The 25,370-nt window shown below is 41.4% G+C and overlaps 1 protein-coding gene across 2 annotated transcripts; it reads left to right on the top strand.

Annotated features, from left to right (window-relative positions):
• The first annotated feature begins 8,768 nt into the window (after nt 1-8,768).
• Nucleotides 8,769-23,933, top strand: LOC308304465 (methionine adenosyltransferase 2 subunit beta-like). Of its 2 annotated transcripts, none has more exons than XM_080749066.1 (7): nt 8,769-8,884; nt 13,616-13,810; nt 15,962-16,076; nt 16,710-16,865; nt 18,352-18,548; nt 20,347-20,460; nt 21,990-23,933. In XM_080749066.1, exons 1-7 carry the CDS (start codon nt 8,855-8,857, stop codon nt 22,164-22,166), a joined length of 984 nt encoding a protein of 327 aa, XP_080605192.1. In that variant the 5' UTR covers nt 8,769-8,854; the 3' UTR covers nt 22,167-23,933. The 2 variants fall into 2 exon arrangements, with proteins under 2 accessions (XP_080605192.1, XP_080605191.1); XM_080749065.1 differs by lacking the exon at nt 8,769-8,884 and adding an exon at nt 9,752-9,887.
• The last annotated feature ends 1,437 nt before the right edge of the window (nt 23,934-25,370 follow it).

Below are 25,370 nucleotides of genomic sequence, written 5' to 3'. Positions count from 1 at the left end.
TCCTTCCCATGAAAAACGGACATCCTGGATTAATCAGAGAGGGTCAGATCAAGGCCAGATAAATATCATAACTAGTCAAATATGTCCCAGAATATAACCTTACGTGCTCATATTTCAACTAACATTACAAACAAGCAATAATCCTATAGTCCAAATGACGCCCTGATGACGTCAAGATCATCCCCATATGGGCTGTGATCTGGCCCAGTTCTGAACGTCACCGGAGGACGTTCTCATAACGCCATCATGACGTCATTTGGCTTGCAGAGAGAGAATGCTAGGACTCGTCAGTTAGTCGTTCACTTATCAGTTGTCACCTCTCTGACAGGAATCAAGTAGCTTCAAAAGATATCCAGCACTCTCTTTAAAGGGATAAGAAACCCCGCCTCTAATTTGTTTTATGGGATTTCAGAACATGAAAAGATTTCTAAAATGTAGGCGTGGTTATCTGCCGTTGTGGGGGGAGGGGGCGGAGTATTGCGTCTTCTTCTATCAGAGAGAGACAGACAGACCGAAGCTGTCAGCTGTGGGCAGTTGTTGCTTTTCCATTTCGGAAACATTTTTTAAAACCAGTCATTGGAGGTGTAAAAAGTATAAAGATTCGGCAACTCCAGGTTATATAACTAATTTAAATGTGCAGGTATTTTACAAACAAGCTGTCTGAGCCTTTATCCATGGACAAACTTTCTCCAGCTATGGACCATGGAACCAGTGAAGAATGGACGCTAGGCTATCACTATAGCTATTTGCTGTGTAGTGTGTGTGTGTGTGTGTGTGTGTGTGTGTGTGTGTGTGTGTGTGTGTGTGTGTGTGTGTGTGTGTGTGTGTGTGTGTGTGTGTGTGTGTGTGTGTGTGTGTGTGTGTGTGTGTGTCGTGACACTGCGCGCACACACGCGACGTCCACACACGAAAACTAGCAGATCTACAAGCTCACAACGCGTCGTGAAAGGGACGCGTTGTGAGCTTGTATATCTGCTATGTAGCTATGTAGCCTAGCTAACAGCCGTAGCATAGCAGCTTCTCATGTAGACACATGCAGCTTCTCATGTAGAGACATGTTGGTGTCGGCTCTACGGCTAATAGCTAGGCTACATACATAGCCTATATACAAGCTCACAACGTGTCGCTTTCGCGACGCGTTGTGAGCTTGTAGATCTGCTATTTTTCGTGTGGACGTTGTGTGTGTGCGTGCACTGTCACGACACGCACGCACGCACACACAGGCTACACTACACAGAAAATAACACAGGCACCACACAGTGTAACTGTCTGTTGACGGAGCCTGCTCTTCGTTCTCTCTGGCTATCTGGCTGAAAGTAACAAGCATACCGTGAAACCACGCCCCCCTTGATACAACTCTATACGTTAATATTAATTAGATATGCCTACGTCACGTTACACCACAGAACATTGATAGCTAATATTTAATGAGTGGCGCGAAAGATTTCTTTTGACCTAGAAACTGGAAGTACACAGAAATAGCTACAGAGACAGCAGAAAGCTCTGAATCCCCAAGCCTATGGGCAAATTGAACCATATCACTGCTCCCTATCACAAGTGACTCATTGATATAATATATATTTATAGAAAAAGTGATTTTGTGTTTCATGCTCCTTTAAGTCCTTTTAATATCTCTTATCTATTTCTGATGACCCAGCAGCAGCCCACGGTCATCTTCAGCGCAACGCTCATCGCCATGCTGGCTTGTGGTGGACATTTTAAAGTAATTTTTTTGCCATGGACATACAAATGAGCGGGCAATAATAAACAGAAACACATAAAGAGCTAGCCCTGAGTGACCATAACAGGTCTGTAAATCTGACAGTGTTCAAACAGTGTTCATTTGTACAGAGTTATGCAGGTCCTTGAATTTCTCTATTTTATTTTTTATTTTTTAGAAACACTGTCCTAGTGGACTCCTAATGTGCCATAATATTGGCATAGTAAATCAGTGTCATACTGAAGAAAACCTGGAGACTGACATTCAGTAATTGGGTCTTATGATCAAAACGTTATGATGTTAGGTAAAAGAAACATCTAAAATTTGCCACAGACAAGGCCGGGTCTTGCCTCTTTAATCGTGATAATTTGGCCGTGGGCCGAAACATTCATTCTTGTTGCTGGTGCAGTGTCATCATGAATAAATAAGAGATCCTAAAAGGACTTTTAAGTGGGTGCTGGTGAACCTGTAAGCTAAATATTTATACCACCTAAATATTTATAACACCACAGACAGATTTAATCACTTTCAACCTGCCGTCCCTATTTGGGGCGAGTCATTACTCATTATAGGCAGCCAATCATCCGTTATTTTATTTGCATAATATTCTAAAATATAGCAGATCTACCAGCATGCAGCCATGCACATTGGCTATTCCCATTACTTTTATGTGACACGTGTCATACAGCGAAGACGAAGTACAACATATGGCATTAATGAAAAAGAAAACATAAAGAAATGAAATATGGACATACAGTGTTTCTGCCCGACAGCGATGATGTGTAAAATGATATGTACAAATGTATGTTAAGAAAGCACGAACTGCAGCTAGCGAGATGACAGGGAAAGGAAACAAAAAGAAGGAGAAAAATCACACCCGTGTGAACTGAGCGGTGGTTTACCCACCAACCCCCCCCCCCCCCCCCCCCCTCGTGTGTGTGTGTGTGTGTGCCTGGTCTGGCCTGGCCTGAAAACAGCGCCCCTCCCTTAACATGTGTGGTCAGAAAAGGTACTACACCACAGGCTTGAGGCTACATACGGACGCACCCACATACACGTACCTCTACACACACGGCCACGTATAGGAGCGGCGTGACCACCGCTCAAAAAGGAGAACCTAAGAAGTAGGCCTACTATTTATTGCTCGGTGTTGCCTCCTTTCTCTTTTCTCTTCCCCCCCCCCCTCCCCCCCCCCTTTTTTTTTTTTTTTTCTTTTACAGATGTCTGGTTGCCATGCAAATGTGAGCTTCCATTGTGAACAGCACTTGAAAAATACAAAAGTTTCACTGATTATTTTGAAAATGTTGATATTTGCCATTTGGAAAAAAAGAGAAAGTTGAAAAGAATACTTCAAATTGCACGTTCTTCTTTTGACAAAACAACAACAACTACTGCAACAACAACAACAACAACAACGATTTTTAAGAATAGTGAATAACATTCAATCCATCCTCAATATGTATATTGAATATTGAGTTGTAGTTAAAAGGTATTTTTCCAAAATGCTTTTAGGGTACGGTTTTAAATAACCCATCACGTTTATTTTTCATGTATTTTCACAAAGTTCTCTGCCTAAATAAGTAATTATGTTTCTTTTGTTGTGTATAGTAATGGCAAAGATTGTGTAAATGGTATCATTATTTACAATCAGTGTTGGTTAGTAAATGTAATAGTAATCCAGGATTACATAGTCACATTACAAAAAGAAAAAGAAACTACCTGTGCAGTCTGATTCCAGTGCTTATAAAGATCACATTTTCAAATTGTGTATTTAGCCAGGGGAAATTAGCAGAATATCTGTCAAATCTGGGAATAAATTCCTTACCAAACAATTTCTTCACCAATGTGTTCGTAAAGGTGTCTAGTAACATATTTAACAAAGATTGAAATTCAACATCCCTAGCAAAATGTTTGACAGCTAGGTTAATTCTGGGTCTCATTCACTTACTATACACTATACTGTAAGGGAAAGAATGACTCCCAAAAATATGCTTTAAGTGGGATGTGAGGGGACTAACTAGGTGTTTTTCATTATTCTGGATCCATTGCAAGCATTTGTTTTGCACGAAAAACATTCCTTGGGATGTTTTTAGCCCCATGAATGTTTTTCATGCAAAACAAATGCTGGCAATGGATTCAGAATAATTAAAAACGCCTAGTTAGACCCCTAACATGCTAGGGATGTTGAATTTCAATCTTTGTTAGATGTGTTACTAGACACCTTTTCGAACACATTGGTGAAGAAATTGTTTGGTAAGGAATTTATTCCCAGGTTTTATTAATATCCCCTGACTAATTGGGAAATTACATTTTGAAAGATGAAGACATCGTAAATGTCTCAGCTTCCTTATGATTAACAATTGTTATATAGCACTTTAAATAGTTACACGATTTTGTAAAAAGAAATAAAATCACACATTACTATTATAGTCCTGTAACTGTAAGTCTTGAGAAAGTTATGTAGCTTAATTAGATTACATGCAGTCAGAAGTAATCTATTGGGTAATTCATTATAAATTGACGATGCAATCAGAAATTCTCTGTAACCGATTACATTTTTCACAGCCAGGTAATCATGCACATCATACTTCTGCAATTAACTCCAAAGGGGTGTACAATAAAAACTCTTTTTAATAAGTATTTTAGTGGCATACATGACTGTCCATTCTTTTGAGTGCTGATCAGGATTTTCACTTTCAGCACCACTTCTGCGCTTCGAAGTTTAGCGATATAGGTTTTCAAGCCAATAATCTCAATCCGAACATGAAGTGAGTGAGCGAAAGGACACTCTTTCTGCTCATCACTGTGGGATTGAGATCGTCCGCAGTGTCCACGGCTTGGCCTGGCATTCCAAGCTAGCACAATGGCCATGTTCACACAGTGGGGGGGAGAAGGGCTGGGGTGGGTGGTGGCCTGGCAGGGGCGTCAATTGGGTATGGCAGGGGTATGCAGCTGCCATACCCTGGATCCAGGGGGGGAAATAGAAGTTACTTTTAAATATAAATCTATGAATGTCTCTTTGTCTATCTGTTCTGGTTATTATGTTGTTAAATTACAGTAAAATAACTACAAATTTAACAAAATGGTCACTTTAATTGTAATTATATTCTCCACAAAATGGTATATTCCCAGGTTCCGCAGTTCAGCTGCACAGGTGCAATGCATTATTGTTAATTGTGGCACGTTTACTAACATGCTAAGTTTAGCTGCACTTGAACAACCGTTCCAGGCTGCCATATCCAGCCCAAGAAACAGTAGAAACCTGTGTAAAAAACGGACAAAACTTTGTTTTTTTTTCAGACATTGTGAAAATAGCAGATCTACATGCTCACAACGCCTCGCGCTGCGAGGCGTTGTGAGCATGTAGATCTGCTATTTTCACAATAGAACCGTATGTTATACAAAATGTAATGCCTCTTTTACATGAGGACTCCCATCTTTGCCATACCCTAGCTTTTGCTGAACTGACGCCACTGTGGCCTGGTGGGTATTTTCTGTCACTACTCTAGTGGCTACAGGTTGTTGGACAGGGCGCCTGTTCAGTGGGTGTGGATTCTTTGGAACTAGGAGAAATAGCATGTACCTCAGAACGTCCTTCCAGTGAAACTCCTCCCTATCTGGTGACTCCTCACTATCCTTGACTTCACACATATCAGAGGAGTCAAATGGTTGCATGTGCTCTTCTTAGGAACAACTGTATACTTAAGCAGTGACGTGGGACTACTTGGAGAATTGGCATAAAGACGCAGTTGGGCAAAAGAAGAAAGAATGTGAAAAAGAATTGTCTCATGTGTGTGAAAGATTTTTTCTCTAGGTTACGTTTTATTTTTTGTCTTTGCTCAACTCACATATCCCTTGTTTCTAAAGCAGGTTGCTGTACTGAGACGCCTGTTATTAGTTAATAACTGAGTCTTAACACACTGGCTTCTGGCTCGTGGTCTGGGAGTCAATTGGAGAAGACTGAAAACAACTTTCAAATTCTGTTGACTTAAATTGGATGTAATGTTATTCTGAACTCTGCTCTGTAGGTGTTGATATGCTTTCGGTGTCGGGAAGATAATGTATTTGGCCAGTGGGTTTCTGACCTAACATTTTATAGACACACTTTTATTTATAACACTGGCACACAAAGCACCAAACCATCTCAATTACAAAGTACACAGACGGGAGGGGGGAGTTGGGCCACCAACTGTCTAGGATGACACAGATCTTACCTGAGGGCTTCTACTGACCTGCTCACCCGGGTGTGTTGTTGATGCTGTTGGGATGCAGAGTTGTGCACTTCCCTCCTCAGTATGAGAGTTGTGTGGTGTGGAGGATCTCTCTGTCTCCACACTGTCCTCTTTTTTTTCAGATGGGTCGAACAGCCACCCAAGGCTCCTCACAAGCCTGTTTCTGTGGTGGTTGTCGGGGGTTCGTGTACGCGCCAGGTCGGACCCTTCTGGTTAATGCAGCACCTGTCCTTTAAGGAAGTTCAGTCAGTAAAACCCTGCACAATGTATAGTCAGGTCAGGGGCTGGTCAATGACACGTCACAATTCATGGTTCTCTACATCGAAAATCTGGGAACCCATTCTGTTAAAGGAAATCTTTGTTTTTTTACAAAGGGGTTCATATTTTAGATTGTAATTAGAGAAAAGAAAAGATGAGTGTTAAAATGTTTTCATTTACTGCTCTCTATTGTTTTAGCGATTTTAGTATTTTGATTTCAGTGGGTGGGGGCATGCGTACAAGTGGCTAAATATGTCTTTTTAGACACAATAAGCCGGCAATTTCTTTGTTAATATTTATACCAGCCCCCATAAGTCACATCTGCCCATGAAATATTGTGGTGCATCTTGGGATTGGGCTTATTGTGTCTAAAAAGACATATTTAGCCACTTGCATGAATGCCCCAACCTGGTGCCATGCATGCAAATCAAAATTGTTAAAATCACTAAAACGATAGAAAAAAGTAAATAAAAACATTTTAACACTCACCTTTTTTTTTTCTCTAATGACTATCTAAAATATGAACCCTTGTTGTAAAAAAAAAACAAAGTTGTCCTTTAAGAAAAGGGGCACTTCTTGGGCCATCACCTCCTTTTTTATATAGAAACAGGAACCCTGTTTGGCTCCTCCCCTTTCTTAGTCTACTCCCTCCAAGGTGCTTCTGTTCTGTGTTTATTCCTACTAATACCAACACTATGTTCAGGGCAGTGTTGCTGACAGTTAGCCGATTACTGCATCGATAACAGTCATATTGGCCCGTTGATTGGCTTCATCCTATATGCCACGGGTCTTCAATAGGGGGTCCGGGACCCCTAGGGGGTCCTTAGATTTACCACAGGGGGTCCTCCAAATCTTTCCCCCTTTTTTATATTGAACACTTGAATCCTAGCATCCATATTCTGAGAACTTTAGCCAAAAATAGCAGATCTACAAGTTGTAGATCAGCTATTTTTAGCAAAGACTTTTGGTGTAGAGCGGGAAAAGAGCAAAGTATTGACGGTTCAAGTGGTTAAATACGTATCTGAAAAACACAAATTGACATGAATCCAAAATACAATGATGATTGTGCTGTCAAACTATGAAACTGTATGGAATCTATGAAAATGTTGTGGGGGTCCCTGCCCTACTTCATCTCTTTCTCAACTAAGGGGCCTGAAAACGTTTAAGACCCCAGTCCTATCCTATCTGAGACAGAGGAAACCATGCAAGGCACCAACCTGCTCATCAGGAGCAATTAGGGGTTCAGTACCTTGCTAAAGGACACTTTGACAGTAACTCTGGGGGAGCCCAGGATCGAACTGCCGCTCCACTCTGCACCAAACATGGCATAAACACTGTTAAGTGGTCTGCCATGACAATAGTCCCATCAGTGGCCCCCAGGACCACAGGCACAAGTTAACGTTGCTCTCTGACACAAACACGGTTCAATGATCTGCTATGATAGTCACACATAAAAACATGCACACATATGGGGCACTAGTACAGCAGTGTTACAGCAGTATTTCACCTGGCCATCTGACTAATAATAACCTACTTAATGTCTAATGGAGCTGACAAGTATTTTTAAGATGTATAGGCCTATTTATATCAAATACTGTAGGATATAGACTGTAAATACTGTATTTGTCAAAATGTCTACAGGTGCTTTCTTTACGCACACATGCCTTACAACTCGAGTGTAGGCTACCCACCGAACACCAACGCTACAATAAAATATACCCATATCAAAATTCAACGGGTTGCAAAATTTAAAGGACAACTCCTCCCTAAATCACTTCTAGGTTCATTTTCCTACTTATATTGATCCAAAATGACTGTCCATGGGGTCTATTAGGCAGAAATGCCCCTGTTGTCCAGTTTCCCAGCAGAACCCAGCAGCTCTCATAGCATAGAGTGGAGCCTATAAGCCTATCGCTTTTACACTATTTGTTGTGGTCAAAAATGTTTTTATTTTTCATGAATGTGTTACTAGTTGTCATTACAAATTATACTTCATTATAGAAGTGATTTAGGGAGGAGTTGTCCTTTAAGAGCTGTGGATGTCTATATTTCTGACTGTGAATGAGTCCAAAAATGGGACAATGTTGCCATCAAGCGTCCAATTAGGTGAACTGAGGGCATCAATAAAAAAAGCTATAATTTTGTCTTCTTTACACATTCATTAACAATAAAAACACCAACATTGTACGCTCTCAAGAGTTAAATTATAGTTAAACACCTGCATTACTTAATTTACAAAAAGTCTACACAATTAGAAAATGTAGAATAGGCCTACTTGTTATTTTGGTATCATTTTAATATCACTCCTATGGTACCATCAAAAACAACAAAATGTTCAAATTTTTGGGTCTGAGAGGCCAAAATAAATAAAACAATATGTCTAAACAAATGTCCAATAAATAATGGACCTTGACACTGGCGTAGTTATTAATCATGGACTACTTTTAATTCATTTTATATTGAAAAGCCAAGCCCGTCAGTGTGTCGTTGCTGCTGGCTGCCTCTAGAGGGCAGTCCTCCCTCTAGTTTATATCATACCTCAATGGGCTGCCTGTGCACTCACTGCTAGCATCTTTGTGTAGTCGTGTGTGTTGTCTTGTCACTATTCTGTCCTGTCATCTCCTCATCGGACAACTACAATACAATGCCTGGATTTGAGTATGGCGACTGTGAGGTGAATTCAATTCACTTTATTATTTCATAAACGAAAGCAAAAACAAAAGCAAGAACAATAAAGTCGCTTTGTGTGGTAATAATGAACACTATTAGCCTTATCCAATGTTGTGTAACCTTATAGCAAACTCTTGACCATTTTCGCTATTTGTCGTACGATGAAGTAGAGCTGGGTTAGCAGCCTTGGTTTTGGTGCTTTTATGTCTTTAATGTCACTCTATTTGGGCTTTGATTTATGTCGCTATATATCAGCTAGCCGTTGAGCTACAGTGGCTTCTCCGCGTAGCCCTGAAACTCAGGACCGTCATGGATCCGGATTGACGATTTTCGGAAGGAGTGAGCTAAATCGCCGCTTTACAGCTACACAAACATTCATATTTCAAGAACAAAGTGCTCAATCAAGGGTCATAAATGTCTAAATTGTGTACGTTCTACTAAGATTACCCGTATCCTCCGTATTCTTTAATAAGAAGCATTTTTATGCGATCGTTCTGTTTTTCCTTCGGTCCGATTTTGCAAGGCCACGCCCACATCTCAGTGTCCATAGATGGGGTAGATGCGCATCGGGACCACCAGGAAAATCATTGGATAAAAAGGCTTCTTATTAAAGAAAGAATACGGAGGATGCGGGTAATTCTAGTAGGACGTACACTATTTAGACATGGGTGAGCCTTGATTAAGCTCCTTGTTTGTGGAATTTGAATGTCTGTATAGCTGTAAGCGGCAATTTAACTCACTCCGTCCGAAATAATGTCAATCCGGATCCATGACGGTCGTGAGATACGACCGTCATGTTTCAGGGCTGCGTACTCTTCGCGACACTTGTGCACGCTTTGCGTCAAACAGCTGATAGGCTGTGGGCGGAAGCATAGAGATAAGCAACAACATCGTCCTAGAATTAAACGAGAAGAGAGAACATTCGATGGTTAAATCGCTAAGAAATGAGCCGTAAAGACAAAGAGCTGAGGATCAACTTCAGCCCCGGACACGTGGAGGTGGTGGAGGTAATGTACACATTATTAACATGACGATGGAGAGGATAATGTCCTAAAGACAGCGATTCGTCGTAGGTAGAGAATCATTCGTAGTGTAATCATAAAGATGGATCAAAAAATCCAGCAGCTGCTGCACATGTCCTCGTCTCAGATATAAAAATGTATGTATGATCGACGTGAGAGGGTTTAGTTGTGGTCACTGCCTCACTGGTCATAATAGTAAAATGTTGACATGTTGTTCGGAATCAGGCCAGTTTTATGACCAATCTCTTAGCTGTGCAAGTGTGGGCCTGAGCTTATAAGCTTAATGTACCTATAACTTCTTCTTTCAGACCGATTTATCAAGTAAAATAATTGTATGTTTGAAACAATCAAACAAAAAAAGGTTTAATACCTCAGGCTGTAGTTTTTGTCACATCACACATGTTTCAGGTGTAAAAGAGAGTGAATTTATTTTCTGAACAAGCTTCAATTCATTGACAAAAGAAAATGTCATATAACAAAACAATAAAATATACGTAAATGAGGCAGAGTAGGCTATCAGGCCAGTCTTGTACAAGTAATTTTGTTGGATCAGACAGGTGTTATCCTTTCTGTATCCTTTTCGTTTTTGTTATATTTTTAACATCATCCACAGTGTGGGACAAAGAGGCACTTGTGTTGTGTCCAGTGTTAACATTGATTGTGTTTTTATTTATTTTTTTCCATTACAGCTTGTGACTTTATCTTGAATAGAATAGATAAAGCAGCAGTGGAGTGAGAGGTTCCGAAAGGAGCTAGAATAGATGGTGGTTAAAAAGTCCACAGAAGAATTCTCACTGATAGTCTAACTCTTGAGAGTGTAAACATGAAACCATAATAAGACCCATAGAGTTACAAATACAGGTACAGTTTTTTATGAATGTTACACAGATTATCTTCTCATGTAGGCTTACTGATATTACATAATACATGAACACAATGATTTCAGATAATCACAATTATTTCTGCATAGTTGTTTCCATGTTGGAAAATGTGAATACATTTGCAAACATTTCCAAAAATAGTGTAAATAGCGGTTACACCCCGCCATTCCGAAACACCGCTATTCCGAACGTTGACTTCTAACCCTAACCCTACCCCTAACCCTAACCCTAACCCTAACCCTTACCCTAACCCTAACCCTAACCCTAACTAACCCTAACCCTACCCCTAACCCTACCCCTAACCCTAACCCTAAACCTAACCCTAACCCTGCTTCGGAATAGCGGTGTTTCGGAATGGCGGACTGTTGCCGTAAATAGCATATCTACAAGCTTGCCGTAATATAACATTATTAAATATGCCAGGCATTTCTTTGTAGGCCTATGTTCAGGCTATTTTGTCATATCTGACATGTGCAACTTCAAAGCTTAGAAGCCAAACAGAAATGTAACTGTGGGCTTGCTTTAGCGAGCACCCACTAGTTGTCCCCAGTTTATATTTGTTGTTCTTCTTTATTCCGTCACTTTTTTGGCATCCTACTACTTCCACATTCTTTGAGCTAGACATTCCGTTCAAACTTAAAGTTGTTCAGCTTTACGCAGTGGCTTGCTCTGGGAAATGAATTCTGTCTTACCATTTATATTACTGCTGGGGCTTGAGCTGACTCAAGTCCGTCCGAGGAGGGATGTGTACACTGTACAGTTTCTAGTTCAACTTCTACTGTACATAATATACTTTGTGCACTGCGTGTTTTCAGCGAGCCCACGCAGTTTCTGCAGGAACTGCTTTTCTAATTTTAATTCATATGTTCCAGTTTTCAATGACACAATTAAATTGTTAATACCGATTATTTGCGTGACAATTATTCGTCGTGTAAAATGTCATAATCGTGACACAGCCCTACCCATATGGCCGTTCAGGGTGCATTTTTATCCCCCATGTTTGCTGCTTTGTCTGTCTGCCTTTTAGAGCCTAGACTAGAGGCAATGAATGGCTCGCAGAGAGTCACAAGACTGATGGGGCGAATTTGATTGAGTTAGACCGTGTGTGTGTATGCTGCAACAGTCCCTGTTCTGTTTTCAATTGTAATGTTGATTGATCACTTCGAAAACAAAGCTCATCATTCTGCCTGTTGCCTTTTTAGATTAGAACAGTGGTTCTCAACCAGTGGTCCGGGGACCACCAGTGGTCCTTGAGGGGGTTCCAGGTGGTCTCCGTCTAAATGATGGAGAGTTGGTAACCAAATGGACCCGTAATGATCTTTAACTCTTGAGAGATCTAAAATGAAACCAAATGGACCTGAAAAGAGTAACATTATTTTTAAACACCTGCATTACTTCATTTACAAGAAGTCTACACAATTTAGAGAATGTAGAAGGATTGTTATTTTGAATTTTCAATACGTCATGGAATTGTGGACAAAATCCTATCCAACAATAACAAAATATTCAATGTTTTGGGTCTGAGTCAAGGCTAAATCTCATCAAAATGCCGAATAAATAATAGACCTTGACAAGAAAAAGGTTGAAAACCACCGCAGGCATTGACACAAAGGCTTGCCCTCCTGCCCCCGGCAAGTAAATAAAACTTTCGGGCAGGTGGAGTTTGCTTTTTCAGGTCGCCCGACCGGGCAAGTGCTCGTTTGAGAGGGGACGCAACCGTCTCACAACACAAGATATCTGTCTAAACACCCACACGTTTAAGTCTTCTGGTCTGTGGAAAGTAAGTGTTAAACCATAGACATATATTCAATCATAGCTATATACTGTGTAGGGATTTGGAGGCATTGAGATATGATTTTTTTATCGCACAGCCCTTGAGCTGTAATTAAAATCTTACCTCTCATTTTACAATGGACAATTTACTTTCCGGGCAAGTGGGCATGAACTTCAGGCAAGTAGAACATGACCTGTACTTGCCCGATGGGCAAGTGCCTCTGAGACCTTAGTAGGCTTGTCACGATACTGGATTTCTAACTTCGATACGATATTTTGAAAAATTTCGATACTCGATACCATTTTCAATACCACGCAACCACAGCGATTTTAGTGTAAAAGTGTTTATTTTTATTTAAAGAAAAATACTGAACTTCTTGTAGATGGTAGTGCACTTGATGTTTTCACATTCTAAGTACAAATAGACCTTCAAAATAACTAGGAATAAGCCAAAGTAGGAAGGATACACATAAGAGTAATGTTGGTGTAAACCGAGAGAGGTAAAAACTGAGTATCGATATTATAGATACTATGGAAAAGCCATATTGAAAATCGATACTATATTCAAAATCGATACTTTTCGATAAATCAATATTTTTTACAACACTAGACCTTAGTGTCAACCCCTGCACTGGATTAGAATGTCATTGTGTGGAGTTTGCATGTTCTCCCCGTGTCTCCTAGGGTAGATACCCTCACAAAAACATGCAGTAATCCTGGTCTCTATAATGCCTCCCCCTGGCCAGCCAGGGCGCCTGATGGAGGGGAATGGAACTAGTTGGAATAACGTGTTCCTTCCACGCGCTACGTCCAACCAGGGAAGCTCCCCCTGTCGGGTGATAAGAAGCGGCCTGCTCACTCCTCATGCACTGAAGGAAGCATGAGCTCAGTTCAGGGCCCTCCCCAGGTTGGCAGAGGGAGAGCAGAGCCCAGGATTACAGCTTAGGCAATTGGCACCGGGTGAAAAAATGGGTTACAAAAATCGTGGGATAAAAATTAAGGGAAAAAAAAAAAGAATGTCATTGTGATTTAATTGTAAAGCCATGTCTCTCTCTCCAGGAGGATGTGTCCATCCCGTGTCGCAGGGTCCTGGTGACCGGCGCCACGGGCCTGCTGGGCCGGGCCGTCTACAAGGAGTTCCACAACAACAACTGGCACACTCTGGGGACGGGCTACCACCGCGCCCGGCCCAGGTTCCTCCGCTGTAACCTACTGGACGAGGACGCAGTCAAAGCCGTCATACAGGACTTCCAGGTAGGGTGTCTGTCTATGCCGTAACCTACTGCAGTGTTTTCGCAAACTTTCAAATTTCAAGGGCTCCCCTTAACTCTGATGTGTACAAATGGAACCCGTTAGGGGTTCCATTTGTACACTCTGTTAGAGTTACAGAATTGTATGGGTCAATTTAGAACTGGAATCCACTTTGAGAACCACTGACCTACTGGATAAAGATATAATTAGGGGTGTCAAACAGGACGTGTGTGTTCTCTCCACCAAACAGACTACTCCCAACTAGAGCTGTCACGATATGACATTTTACATGACGATTAATTGTCGCTCAAATAATTGCGATTAACGATTTAATTGTGTTTTTGTCGTTGACAATTACATTTCTGTTTGGCTTGTAAGCTTTGAAGTTGCACATGGCAGATATGACACATAACTTAAATATACAAAGAAATTACAGGCATATTTGACAACTTTATACTTAAAAAATAACATTGATAGTGGAAATAGCCGATCTACAAGCTCACAACGTGTCGCGATGCGTTGTGAGCTTGTAGATCTGGTTTTTCCAAAAAAAAATACTTAAAAAAAAAAAAGATATGCACATTTTTCAACATGGAAACGATTATGACGATTATGTCAAATAATCGCGATTATGTCAAATAATCGCAATTATGTGAAATAATTGCGATTAGACGATTATGTAATAATTGTGACTGCCCTACTCCCAACGGCCTCAAACCTTTTCAAACTGCTAGTCTGTTGTAGTCTGCTGGCATTAGTTGGCAAACGGGACATTGCATTTGCACCACAGTAAAATGCATATAGGGGAAACACTGGGTTAAGAGTTACCTTTTTGTGTTAGTGCTGAACGATATTGGGAAAGATTGACATTGCGATTGTTCCGTATTTATTTTGCAATAGGTTTTGCAAAAAAGCAGTAGTTATGTAATTTCCCCAGACGTGTGTAGATCTGCATATCTAAACTTCATTTCGAATTTGGAAGTAGTTTTTTTTATCTCTAGCAATCATTAGGCTGAGAGGGGAAATGCATAAGGACATCTCTTTGAACACAGAAGCTGCATGTAAGACCGAACATTAAATCATTGTGTTATCTATCAGGTATAACGTACTGTTTTTCTTTCAAATTAGTCATGAAAAATCTGAACTTTTGGTAAAAGAGTTAATTGTGACTTATTGGGCCAATTTGTGTTGGCTGCATCCTTTGCAATGACACCATTGCATATGAGCATGTTGCAATGTCAATGTTGAAACCATATATTTTGCATTGTGTGTTTGCGTGTGTGCAAATGGCCCATCTCTTAAACAAACTGGCCATTTCTAGACCAATGCTGTAATGCCTGGTTGATTCATACTTGGTTGCATGCCGGGTCGTGCTTCAAAGAATAATGCAAATATAATAATATTTTCTGTCTCCATTTGTTTATCTCATTACCAGCAGTTTTCTTTATGACAGATAACCAGAATTCATCCTATTCCAAACATGTAATACGAAATGTTTTTACCTCCACCAAGGACAAACAGTTTTTGCATGCCTGTCTGTCTGTTAGTAGGATGTCTCCAACAAAGAGCTGTGTCATTTTGCACTAAACCTGGCCAAGGAATAAAGTGATGAGCTTTTCGTGCCGATTGGCCGAAAGGGGACATGACCTTTCACAAAAAATGCAATGCATACAAGTTCTGAATAAATTAACATGACAGCAGAATGCTTTGAAAGAAGGTTTATTGCGCGCCAAGGAAGAATTAATTAACCGGTCACACAGTTTCCTTGTCAGGCTGTCGACCTCCAGAGGCTAAACCCCTCTAGCATTTTCTGCTCTTCTGGTTTTGATATCGTCAATGTCGAGCAGAAACCTCGTATCTCCAAGTTTCAAATTTGTACGTTTTTTTGTAAAGTAAAACCTGTTTCGTCACACAAGACGAGGTGGTTAGGGCTCAGAAACTAGTGAAAATGGCCGATCTGCAAGCACAACGCCTCGTGGTGCAAGGCGTTGCGTGCTTGTAGATCAGCTATTTTCACTATTTTAAATCAATTTTAAAACGATGAATACAAACAGGACTGTTTTGGACATACAAGGTTTCCACCCGACGACAACAACAATATCTAATTTTACCAAAAAGGCATCTCTCTTTCTGTTTCCATCGTAAATCTATCAGCCAGATGTGATAGTCCACTGTGCTGCCGAGAGGAGGCCAGATGTGGTTGAACGACACACCGAGGCAGCCGTCAACCTCAACGTACACGCCACGGGTACCCTGGCCAAGGAGGCAGGTGGGTCAAGCTCTTTCATGATCCCTCTCTGTCTTGTTTTCTTTCTTACCCTCTTGCATGGGGAGAGACTATGTTTTGCACCCTGTCCGTCCCTCCGTCTGTTACCAGCTAATCTCCGGCGCCGTTGGCACGGTCTCTGCCAAACTGTGCACACACACTCCCTGGATGCCAATTCAGAACCTCTGCCCCACATTTTTCACATGGCCCTGTTCTAGCGCCACCATCAGGCCAATTTATGCAAAACGCATTGTTGCACAGTACTCCTACAGATTTTGTCTCTACAGTCATCTGATCGACATGCATCTGTCCAATTGTCCATATTCCATCCTGATTGGCTAATATTGGCTTCCAAAGTTTGCAGGATTGGGCCGTTTGGAAGAAAATGCTGCACATCACAAACGCAGCTTGCGATTTGTGTGACAATTTGCACGCACATTCCCACTAGGCCAAGGAAGAAATACCACTTGACATTTTTTAAATCCGCCTCATGGTGGCGCTAAAACAAGCCGATTTGTGTTTTTCTCAATAACATACCTGACCTGGTGGAGACCTGTGCTCGGAAGAGCACTGCTTCTCGTTTTTCATACTTTGAATAACCGGACTGAAATATGTATTTTCTGTGTGTGCACATAGCATCAAACCCTGGGATCTTCCTGATCTACATCGGTACCGACTATGTGTTTGATGGCCGTAACCCCCCCTATGGAGAGGACGACGCACCAAACCCACTCAATCTCTATGGCAAAAGTAAACTGGAGGGAGAGAGGGAGACACTGCGACACTGCCCAGGTATCTGACTGTCTGCATAATGTCTGCATGCTCTGGATCTAGGCCTGTCACAATTATTACATAATCGTCTAATCGCAATTATTTGACATAATTGCAATTATTTGACATAATCACAATTATTTGACATAATCGCAATTGTTTTCTTCTGAAAATAATCGAAAATTGTGGAAATAGCAGATCTACAAGCTCACGACGCATTGTGAGCTTGTAGATCGGCTATTTCAACTATCAATTTTCTTTTACAATTGTCTTTATAAAGTCGTCAATTAATTTCTTTGTATATTTAAGATGTATCATATCTGCTATGTCCAACCTCAAAGCCTAAAAGCCAAACAGAAATGTAATTGTAAATGACAAAAACACAATTAAATTGTGAATCGCAATTATTTGAGTGACAATCAATTGTCATGTAAAGTGTCATAATCGTGACAGCCCTAATGCTCTGTGTCTAAAACATGTTGGTTCACCTGACTGTCAGTCTGTGTTCTCCCAAGCATTTCATACCGTATACTAGTGATACCGAATCAACACGGTATGGAGAAGAGCTTGTTAACATGCTTACAATGGGCCAAGTAAAAATGTTGCCTTTTTATTTAAGAAATAACTGAGTTGTATGTTCTAGAATTAGTTATTTAAATTTGTGGTTAATCAGTCCTAAACAGACCGCTAAATAAATAGATTTGCAAAGATTTATTTGAAGAGTGAGTGAAGTTTCAAGCACTCTTCCTCAGACTAATGTTGAATACAGAGTCGCCAGCTTACCGGCACACCTGTCATCCCAAAATGATATCTATAAATACAAACATTTTGCATGTACCAAAAGAAAGATGACAAATGGAGTACACACATAAAACCCACGCTTGCCTGACATTTCCTTTATAAATGTTAATCACAAGGCCCTGAGCGCAGACACTGATTGGCCCTTCCACCTTTTGGTTTCTGCAAAACGCCCAGCCAGCGCTTGTGTCTGCTGCCAGACCAGTCTGCAGATGTCACAAGATAATGTGAATCTACGCGACCGGGATGGTTTACCAGGCTAACGTTTGCAGCTATTCTTCATTCTGTCAAGGGTGCATTCTAGGTCAACCAGTTATGACCTCTCAATGATTAACGTGATTGAGTGGCAATAAATTCTCTATCTGATAGAACAGTGGATCTCAAAGTGGATTCCGGAGACTCTGTTGGTTCCTTTTAGGGGGGTCTAAATTGACCCATACAAGTCTGTAACTCTGACAGTGTACATATATGGAATCAAATGAACCCGACAGGGTTCATTTGATTCCATTTGTACTCTGTCAGTGTTAATTGGAGGCCTTGAAATTGGAAAGTTTGAGAAACACTGATAGACAACTTGTTTATAGTGTTTTGCCTGCAGAGACGCCATCAATGAAATTAATAGCTCCAATTGTAGAAACACCTGTCAATAGAACATAACAAGGCATGTCAAAACCAATGGTGATTGATCTTCATTTGTGTGTGTGTGTAGGTGCAGCTATCCTTCGTGTACCCATCCTCTATGGAGAGGTGGAGCGTGTGTCAGAGAGTGCCGTGACTGTGCTGTGGGATCGAGTCCAGGAGGGGGCAGCAGAGAGCTGCACGCTGGACCACTGCCAGCAGAGGTTTCCAACTGATGTCAGAGATGTGGCTGCAGTCTGTCGGAAGCTAGCAGAGAGGCGGCTGCAGGTGGCGCTTTGTTATTTGTATGTCTGTCTGTCTGTTTCATTGTCTGTAGCAAGCTAGTAGGGCAGAGGACTTGGATGTTTTCAGGCTAAGGACCCCTTATCTGAGAGAGAGATAAAGCAGGGACCCCCACTACGTATTGTATATGATTATTTCTTAGACAGCTTAGACTTGTTTGACAGCACTCATCAGTGTAGGTTGTCGTTTTTAAATGTATTTTTAGACATTGAACCACTTGATCCGTCAATACTTGGTCTGCTCTTCTTTTCCCTCTAGTCTACACCAAACCTCTTTGCCAAGAATAGCAGATCTACAAGCTCGCAACACCTCGCAGCTGTTCCACACAGAATAGGGATACAAGGTTTCAAGTGGTTAGTGTAGAAAAAAGAAAGTTCTTATCACACAACGATTTGGAGGACCCCCTAGGGGTCCCGGACCCCCTGTTGAAGACCCCCTGTAGTAGAGGGAAGATTGCATCTGTCTACATGTTCCTGCCCGTGTTACCGTCTTAAGTACATGATGCAACCAGCTGCAAATAAGTACATAAAGATAAACAAGTGCCACCAACACAAGTGCTCATGTCCATCACAGAGAAGCATGGGAAAAAAACAAATAAATCATAATAGGTTTAACGTGTTCCAGCCAAAAATTGTTAAATAAAGATTTGCCTTCCTTTGATGTGAACTGCGAATAACAATGATTCAAACATTGCATCCACCAAAAGTAAATGAATATCTATTTAAACTGTGTAGGCCTACATGTATTGTATTGGCCTCATTAGCCCGGGACAAGACGGACAGATTTTCTTCATAGGGATTGAGGTTTTTACCATCAAGCCACGGATGTTACCCATCCAATTAGAATTAGATTTAAATTATTTCATTTATATAGCGCCTAATCACAACAAAAGCTATCTCATAACACTTAACATATAGAGCTGGCAGTCTATAAAAACCCTGGTATCTGACGAGTATCAAACCCTTTGTCATCAGTACGATAAAGAGACAGTTCCCCTTTTTTTCCCCCTTTTCTTTTTAAGTGAAGGCCCTATAAACCTCTGAATCGCTCTAACTGTTTACATTGTCTTATTTCCTCTCTGTCTCTTTGAGTTGCATTTCTACCTACACTGTTTACTGAGCATGAATAATGAATACAAACCCAAAGTTAGATTTTTAAGATGAAGCTGTCCGGGGAGTAATACCCAAGAGGGCGATAGCAAGAGGGTGCAAAAGACCCGTACTTCCCGTTTCTGCATGACGTAGGGGGGACACCTTTTTAGGAGGCGGAAGCAGGTTGGAGTCTATTCATTTACAATGAGAGAGCTAACGTGAACACAGATCAAAATAATATTTCGGAAGCTATGCTCACTGAACTAAATATTGGACCCGATCATCACAAGCCACATAATATTAACAAAATTGTCATACTAAAGTGGCTTTTTTCAGCGACACAACAAAGGAGAAAATCAACTTTATTATTGCTCTTTAGCTGTCCCAGCAACACACTCTCGCGGGATCTATAGCACCAGTAAACAGGACGTGCGCGAGATTTGCAGTCAGAGCCGGCGCCCACTTAGGAGTCAATTTGTAGGATTTGTGTACCATGTCGGACTCTAGTGGATCCAATGAGGATGAGCTATCTTCATTAATTAAATATCTTTGGTAATACTACTGGTCCTTTGTTTCCTGGTTGACTTCCTGAAAGAGACATGCAATGACATGGTCTTTGTCGTATTCTTTTTCTTCCTCCTCCCTCTCTCTCTCCTTCTCTCTCTCTCCTCTCTCTCTCTCTCTCTCTCTAGGATCCATCTATCCGTGGGATTTTCCACTACTCGGCTAAAGAACAGATGACCAAATATGAGATGGCCGTTGCCATTGCCCAGGCTTTCAACTTGCCCAGTAATCATCTGATACCGGTAAGTGTTGCACACGCACACCCACAGTGACCCACTTACAGTACATACTGCTGTAATACACTATATACTGCACTGTATAAACGGTACACATTAGACAAACACTGATTGCACAAGCATTATTCATCATGCAACCCCTTTCCTCTCTGTTCAGGTGTCTTAAAGGAGTAGTTCACCCCAAAATGACTTTTTTTCTATTGATTAGTCACGCCATGGAGACTAAAGTTCAATAATATTTTTAGTTTTTTGTCGCATTCCTAAGACAAAAATGTGATGACAATAAATTTACCCCCATCCGGAATCAATGGGGGTAAATTTACTCGAATCAAATTTTTGTCTTAGGAATGTGACAAAAAACAAAAAATATTATTGAACTCTACTCTCCATGGCATGAGTAATCACTAATCAATAGAAAAAAAGTCATTTTGGGAGTGAAATACTCCTTTAAGCTGTGTTTAAACCTGAAGCTGTTTCTTCTATTCTAGTCGCTTCTATCGCTTCACTTTGGTCGCGCAGGTCCGCGTTGGTAAAAAAACCATGTCCCGTTGGAATCAAGGCGAAACACCCGGAAAAAAGGGAGTCCCAAATCCAAACACCAAAAACATGACCGTGTCTCCGGACAACATCAACGCTGATTGGCTGTCAGGACGCGATGGGTGGAGTGGGGTTGAAGCGAAGGTCGCTTCAGTTGAACTTTTCCAAGTGGGGCGAAGATACCGAAGCAACCACTCACGCCGCCCCTTTCGGATCGTTTGCGCTGCGCCCGTTCGCGCTACCCTCGGTCGCACGTCGTCTCGTCTTTGCATTTACTTTGTATGTAATCGCGCTGCTCGAACCATCCATGTTTGAACGCAGCTTTATCCCATTTAGACCTAGAATTATTGAATGCTTTAACTATTGAAAAATAGCAGATATACAAGCTCACAGCGCGGCACCGAGTGCCGCGCTGCGAGCTTGTAGATCTGCTATTTTTGAAAAATCAAGATCAAGTCTTTTGCAAGCGAACATTTGTAACTCAAATATTTGCTTCTGGGGGTCCCTGGAACAACATATTTTGAGATGGGAGTCCGTGGCCAAATACCTGCAATTTTGGGGGTCCTTGACAAGAAACGGTTTGAGAACCACTGATTTAGAGGAAGGATTTAGAAGTCGGGTCAAAGATATTCAAAGACTTGCACACATGTTCAAGTTTTTTCAAAAATAGCAGATCTACAAGCTCGCAGCGCGGCACTCGGTGCCGCGCTGTGAGCTTGTAAATCTGCTATTTTTCAATGGTTAAGGAATAAAATAGTGGTTAAAGTGGTTAAAATCGAACGCGACTCGGGCGCGTTCCAGGTATTTGAGTGTTATACAGTAACAGGGTTCTAATCCATTCATCCAGAAAGAGAACCTTATTAAACCTGCTGTACATACAGTATGTCTTGGCTTATGAATTAAAAATGGTATGCTAAACAGTTTTTGATGATTGTTATCGCTTCTTGTGTCTTGCCTTGATCCCTGTCTCTTCAACGTTTCTGGTCTCTCCTCTCCAGCTGACGGAGCAGCCAGCGGGTGCAGGGGCCCAGCGGCCGCAGAACGCCCAGTTGGAGTGCTCCCGACTTGAGCTGCTAGGACTCAGCGTGCAGCCTCGGCCCTTCCACGCCGCCATCACCGACTGCCTCTGGCCTTTCCTCTCCGACAAACGCTGGAGACAGACGGTCTTTCATTGAGGAGGGGAGGGGGCGATAGCGAGAGAGGTGTGGGGAGAAGGAGACGGGAACGTGGTAGGAGTGGATATTGCCATGTTTAGGGAGGGTGTTATTCCTGATTTATGCTTAGTCTTGCGCAGGTTTTGTGCAAACGAAAATGGACGATCTTCTGTTTCACGATACCTGCACACAACTAAGTATAGCTTACGTTAGCCTTTATGTTGAAGTAGACAGACGGGGAGAGATACCATTGTTAACATTTTTCAAGATAGAGATCTAGGCCTACAGAAAGCAAGTAGTTGAACCCACCATTTTCCACGGAACTAAGCCATTTTTGGTTTTGACCAATTTACTTCCCCTCACTCCCCTGCTCCCGTATCCACTGTGGACCTGGACCTGCTCTGTATGTGGTGTTAAGGTGCCCACACACTGTACGATATCGGCCGTCTCGGTGTCAAAGCACGTGAAGTTTCCACATGGTAGCGTGAACTTGGTCAAATCGTTTGTTGTAAGCATCGTGGGTCATTCAATGTGACAGGGTCGAGGACGGCTGTCTACGATTCCGTCTCGTCTTTTTCAGATTCATCAAATACGGTTGTAGATATTATCAGCTCCCTTTGGAGAATTGCCAAATTAATGTTGTCCTCTCTTGTCACGTTGAGACCAAAAATTCATCCCTTTTCTCTCTTTTTTTTTCTTCTTTTTTTTTCCCTATAAATAAAACATTGCCCATGGTCAATTTGCACATAATGTGACCGGTAGACTGGGTTTAACTGCATTCTAACTAGGTTGATAATCACAATGCTACCGTATTCCCATGTGTGGACAACGACCGTACAAGATGGCCAAAATCGTGCAGTGTGGAAACACCTTTATTTGTTTTGTTTGTTTTTTTACTTTGTGGGAAGTGAGCCTTTGGCCTTGCAAAATTATTCAGACCTCTTGAGTGTGATCATTTACTTGCACTTATTAGCATGAAACTGAACTTATTGTTCGTGCTCCCTGGAAGATCAAACCCTACTGATTTGTGGTGACTCCAGGGCTTTAAACCAAAAGGCATTTTGTAGCTTATTTTGGTGGTAATTTACTTGAAAGCTTGATTCTGTTTGTTTTAGTTTGTTCAATATGCGTTAATCCTTGAGGGAATGAATATATCGTCGTTGTCGCGGGAAAACCTTGTATGTCCAAAACCGTTCGTTTTGCATTTATCATTTTATAAATGAATTGAACTAGTGAAACCGGCCGATCTACAAGCACACAACGCCTCGCGGTGCGAGGCGTTGTGTGCTTGTAGATCTGCTGTTTTCACTACTTTTGTGCGACGGCCTTGTATGATGAAGCAGGGCTTTACTTTGCGAAAGAGCGTACACATTTGAAACTTGAAGATAAGAGGTTTCCACCCGACAACGATGATAATATAATGAACATAACGTACCCCCCCATCCTGACCCGATGTTATGATAGAGCTCCTGTTTCAAGGGGAAATAAGGAGACCATGGGTTCTACTGTACATAACGAGTATTTTAGAACTAAGTCTCCTAGGTGATGGACAGGAGGTTTACAGCTGCGGGATGGTGTTACTCGAGGTATAAAAGTGAAGATTTGGGGAATTGTTCACAGCCTGGATACTATTGCAAGGCGCTAATCTTCTATTGCTTTTGGTCTTATTCCCTTCTATTCTACCGTGGTTCTACTGTTAGTACAGACACTGGATGGTTTTATTGTCTAGCTGTCAGTATGTCTGCACTGGAATAAAGTGGATGTATAAACATTGTCTTTTGAGTGAGATTGAGGTTCACCTTTATTCTGCAAAGCTTGGGAATACCACAGATGGTAATTGTTTTCCCCCACATCCACTCTGTTAACCAGGCACGTGCACACATAGACATCAAAGGAGGACTTGAGCCCCTGCCCTTTTTCCATCTGTAATAAATGCCCCTCTCTCTCCAGACCATGAATGCAGTTTTTACTATGGTGAAAGAAATGCAAATACCCAGTCTTTTCCATGCCATACCTGAAGGCAGCATTCAAGAAAATTGCCTTGTCCAAACTCTCTGGAACTTGAATGCAGCAAGTTCTTATGCTGAAAGAATTGCCCTCTCTGTAGAAATCCATGCCTTTACGCCACATATCCAGTATTGGCTTAGTTCAGTGTGCTATCAAACACCAAAAATAGCCGACCTCCAAGCTCACTGAGCTTGGAGGTCTGCTATTTTCAATATTTTCACCAAAAGTCCCTTTTAGAAATGTCAGCCCCTGCCTCTCTAACATTCTCTGTACGTCCCTGCTGTTATCAGATTGCAGCCTACATAGCAATGTACATACTTTACAGGTAGAGGCATTACCACTGCTTAAAAGGCATGACCTCTAAAGAGTTCATTCTGTACATACTACATACTGCACTGTACAATAACTACAAAAGGCTAATAGGGTGGGTACTATGATACTGTACACACAGTTCACATATGGGGGAAAGAATTGGCCCTCTGATGAGTTTCCAATTTGTGTGCCCAACCCTGCAGCTTTTTGAAAAAGCAAATATCTCAAGAATAGAAATTTAAACATGAAGAATAGACCTTGTATAGGGTTCAGGGAGTTGAAGGTCAACAGCAACGTGAATCGACACATTTTATGTAGGCTGAGGGCATCTTTCCAGTGTCTAGACTATAGATCGAGTGAGATTTTCAGGACGATTCTTTGGGAAGTGTGATTTTCACGTCATCACCATAGTATCATTTAAAGAATTGGCCCTCTGATGTGGCCATTATGGTTATGTTTTCAAACCTGGTACTTTGAAATTAAATAGCCTTTTTAGGTCAAAGTTTAACCACTTACAGGATGCCTGTTGTGAATACCAGAAAAGTCGCCCTCTTTCAATGTCGCCCCAGACTCGTTTCCCAACGGGTCCGTGGCCTTAAGCTAGATGCAGATTAGACTAAAATCAAATCTGTGCTTCTGGGGGTCCCTGGAACAAAAACGTTTGCAATAGGGGTCCATCCATGGAACAAAATATTTTGAGATGGGGGTCCATGGCCAAAAACACATTTTGGGGGTCCTTAAAGGACAACTTTGTTTTTTTACAACAAGGGTTCATATTTTAGATTGTAATTAGAGAAAAGAAAAAGTGAGTGTTAAAATGTTTTCATTTGCCTCGTTCTATTGTTTTATCACGTTTACCGTGCTAAAATGTGGGGCATGCGTACGCATGGGGGCATGCGTACAAGT

The sequence above is a fragment of the Nannobrachium achirus genome (assembly GCF_963921795.1).
Source record: "Nannobrachium achirus genome assembly, chromosome: 19".
NCBI lineage: Eukaryota > Metazoa > Chordata > Actinopteri > Myctophiformes > Myctophidae > Nannobrachium > Nannobrachium achirus.
Note: the sequence above shows the minus strand (reverse complement) of the source record. Positions and strands in the feature narration are given on the sequence as shown.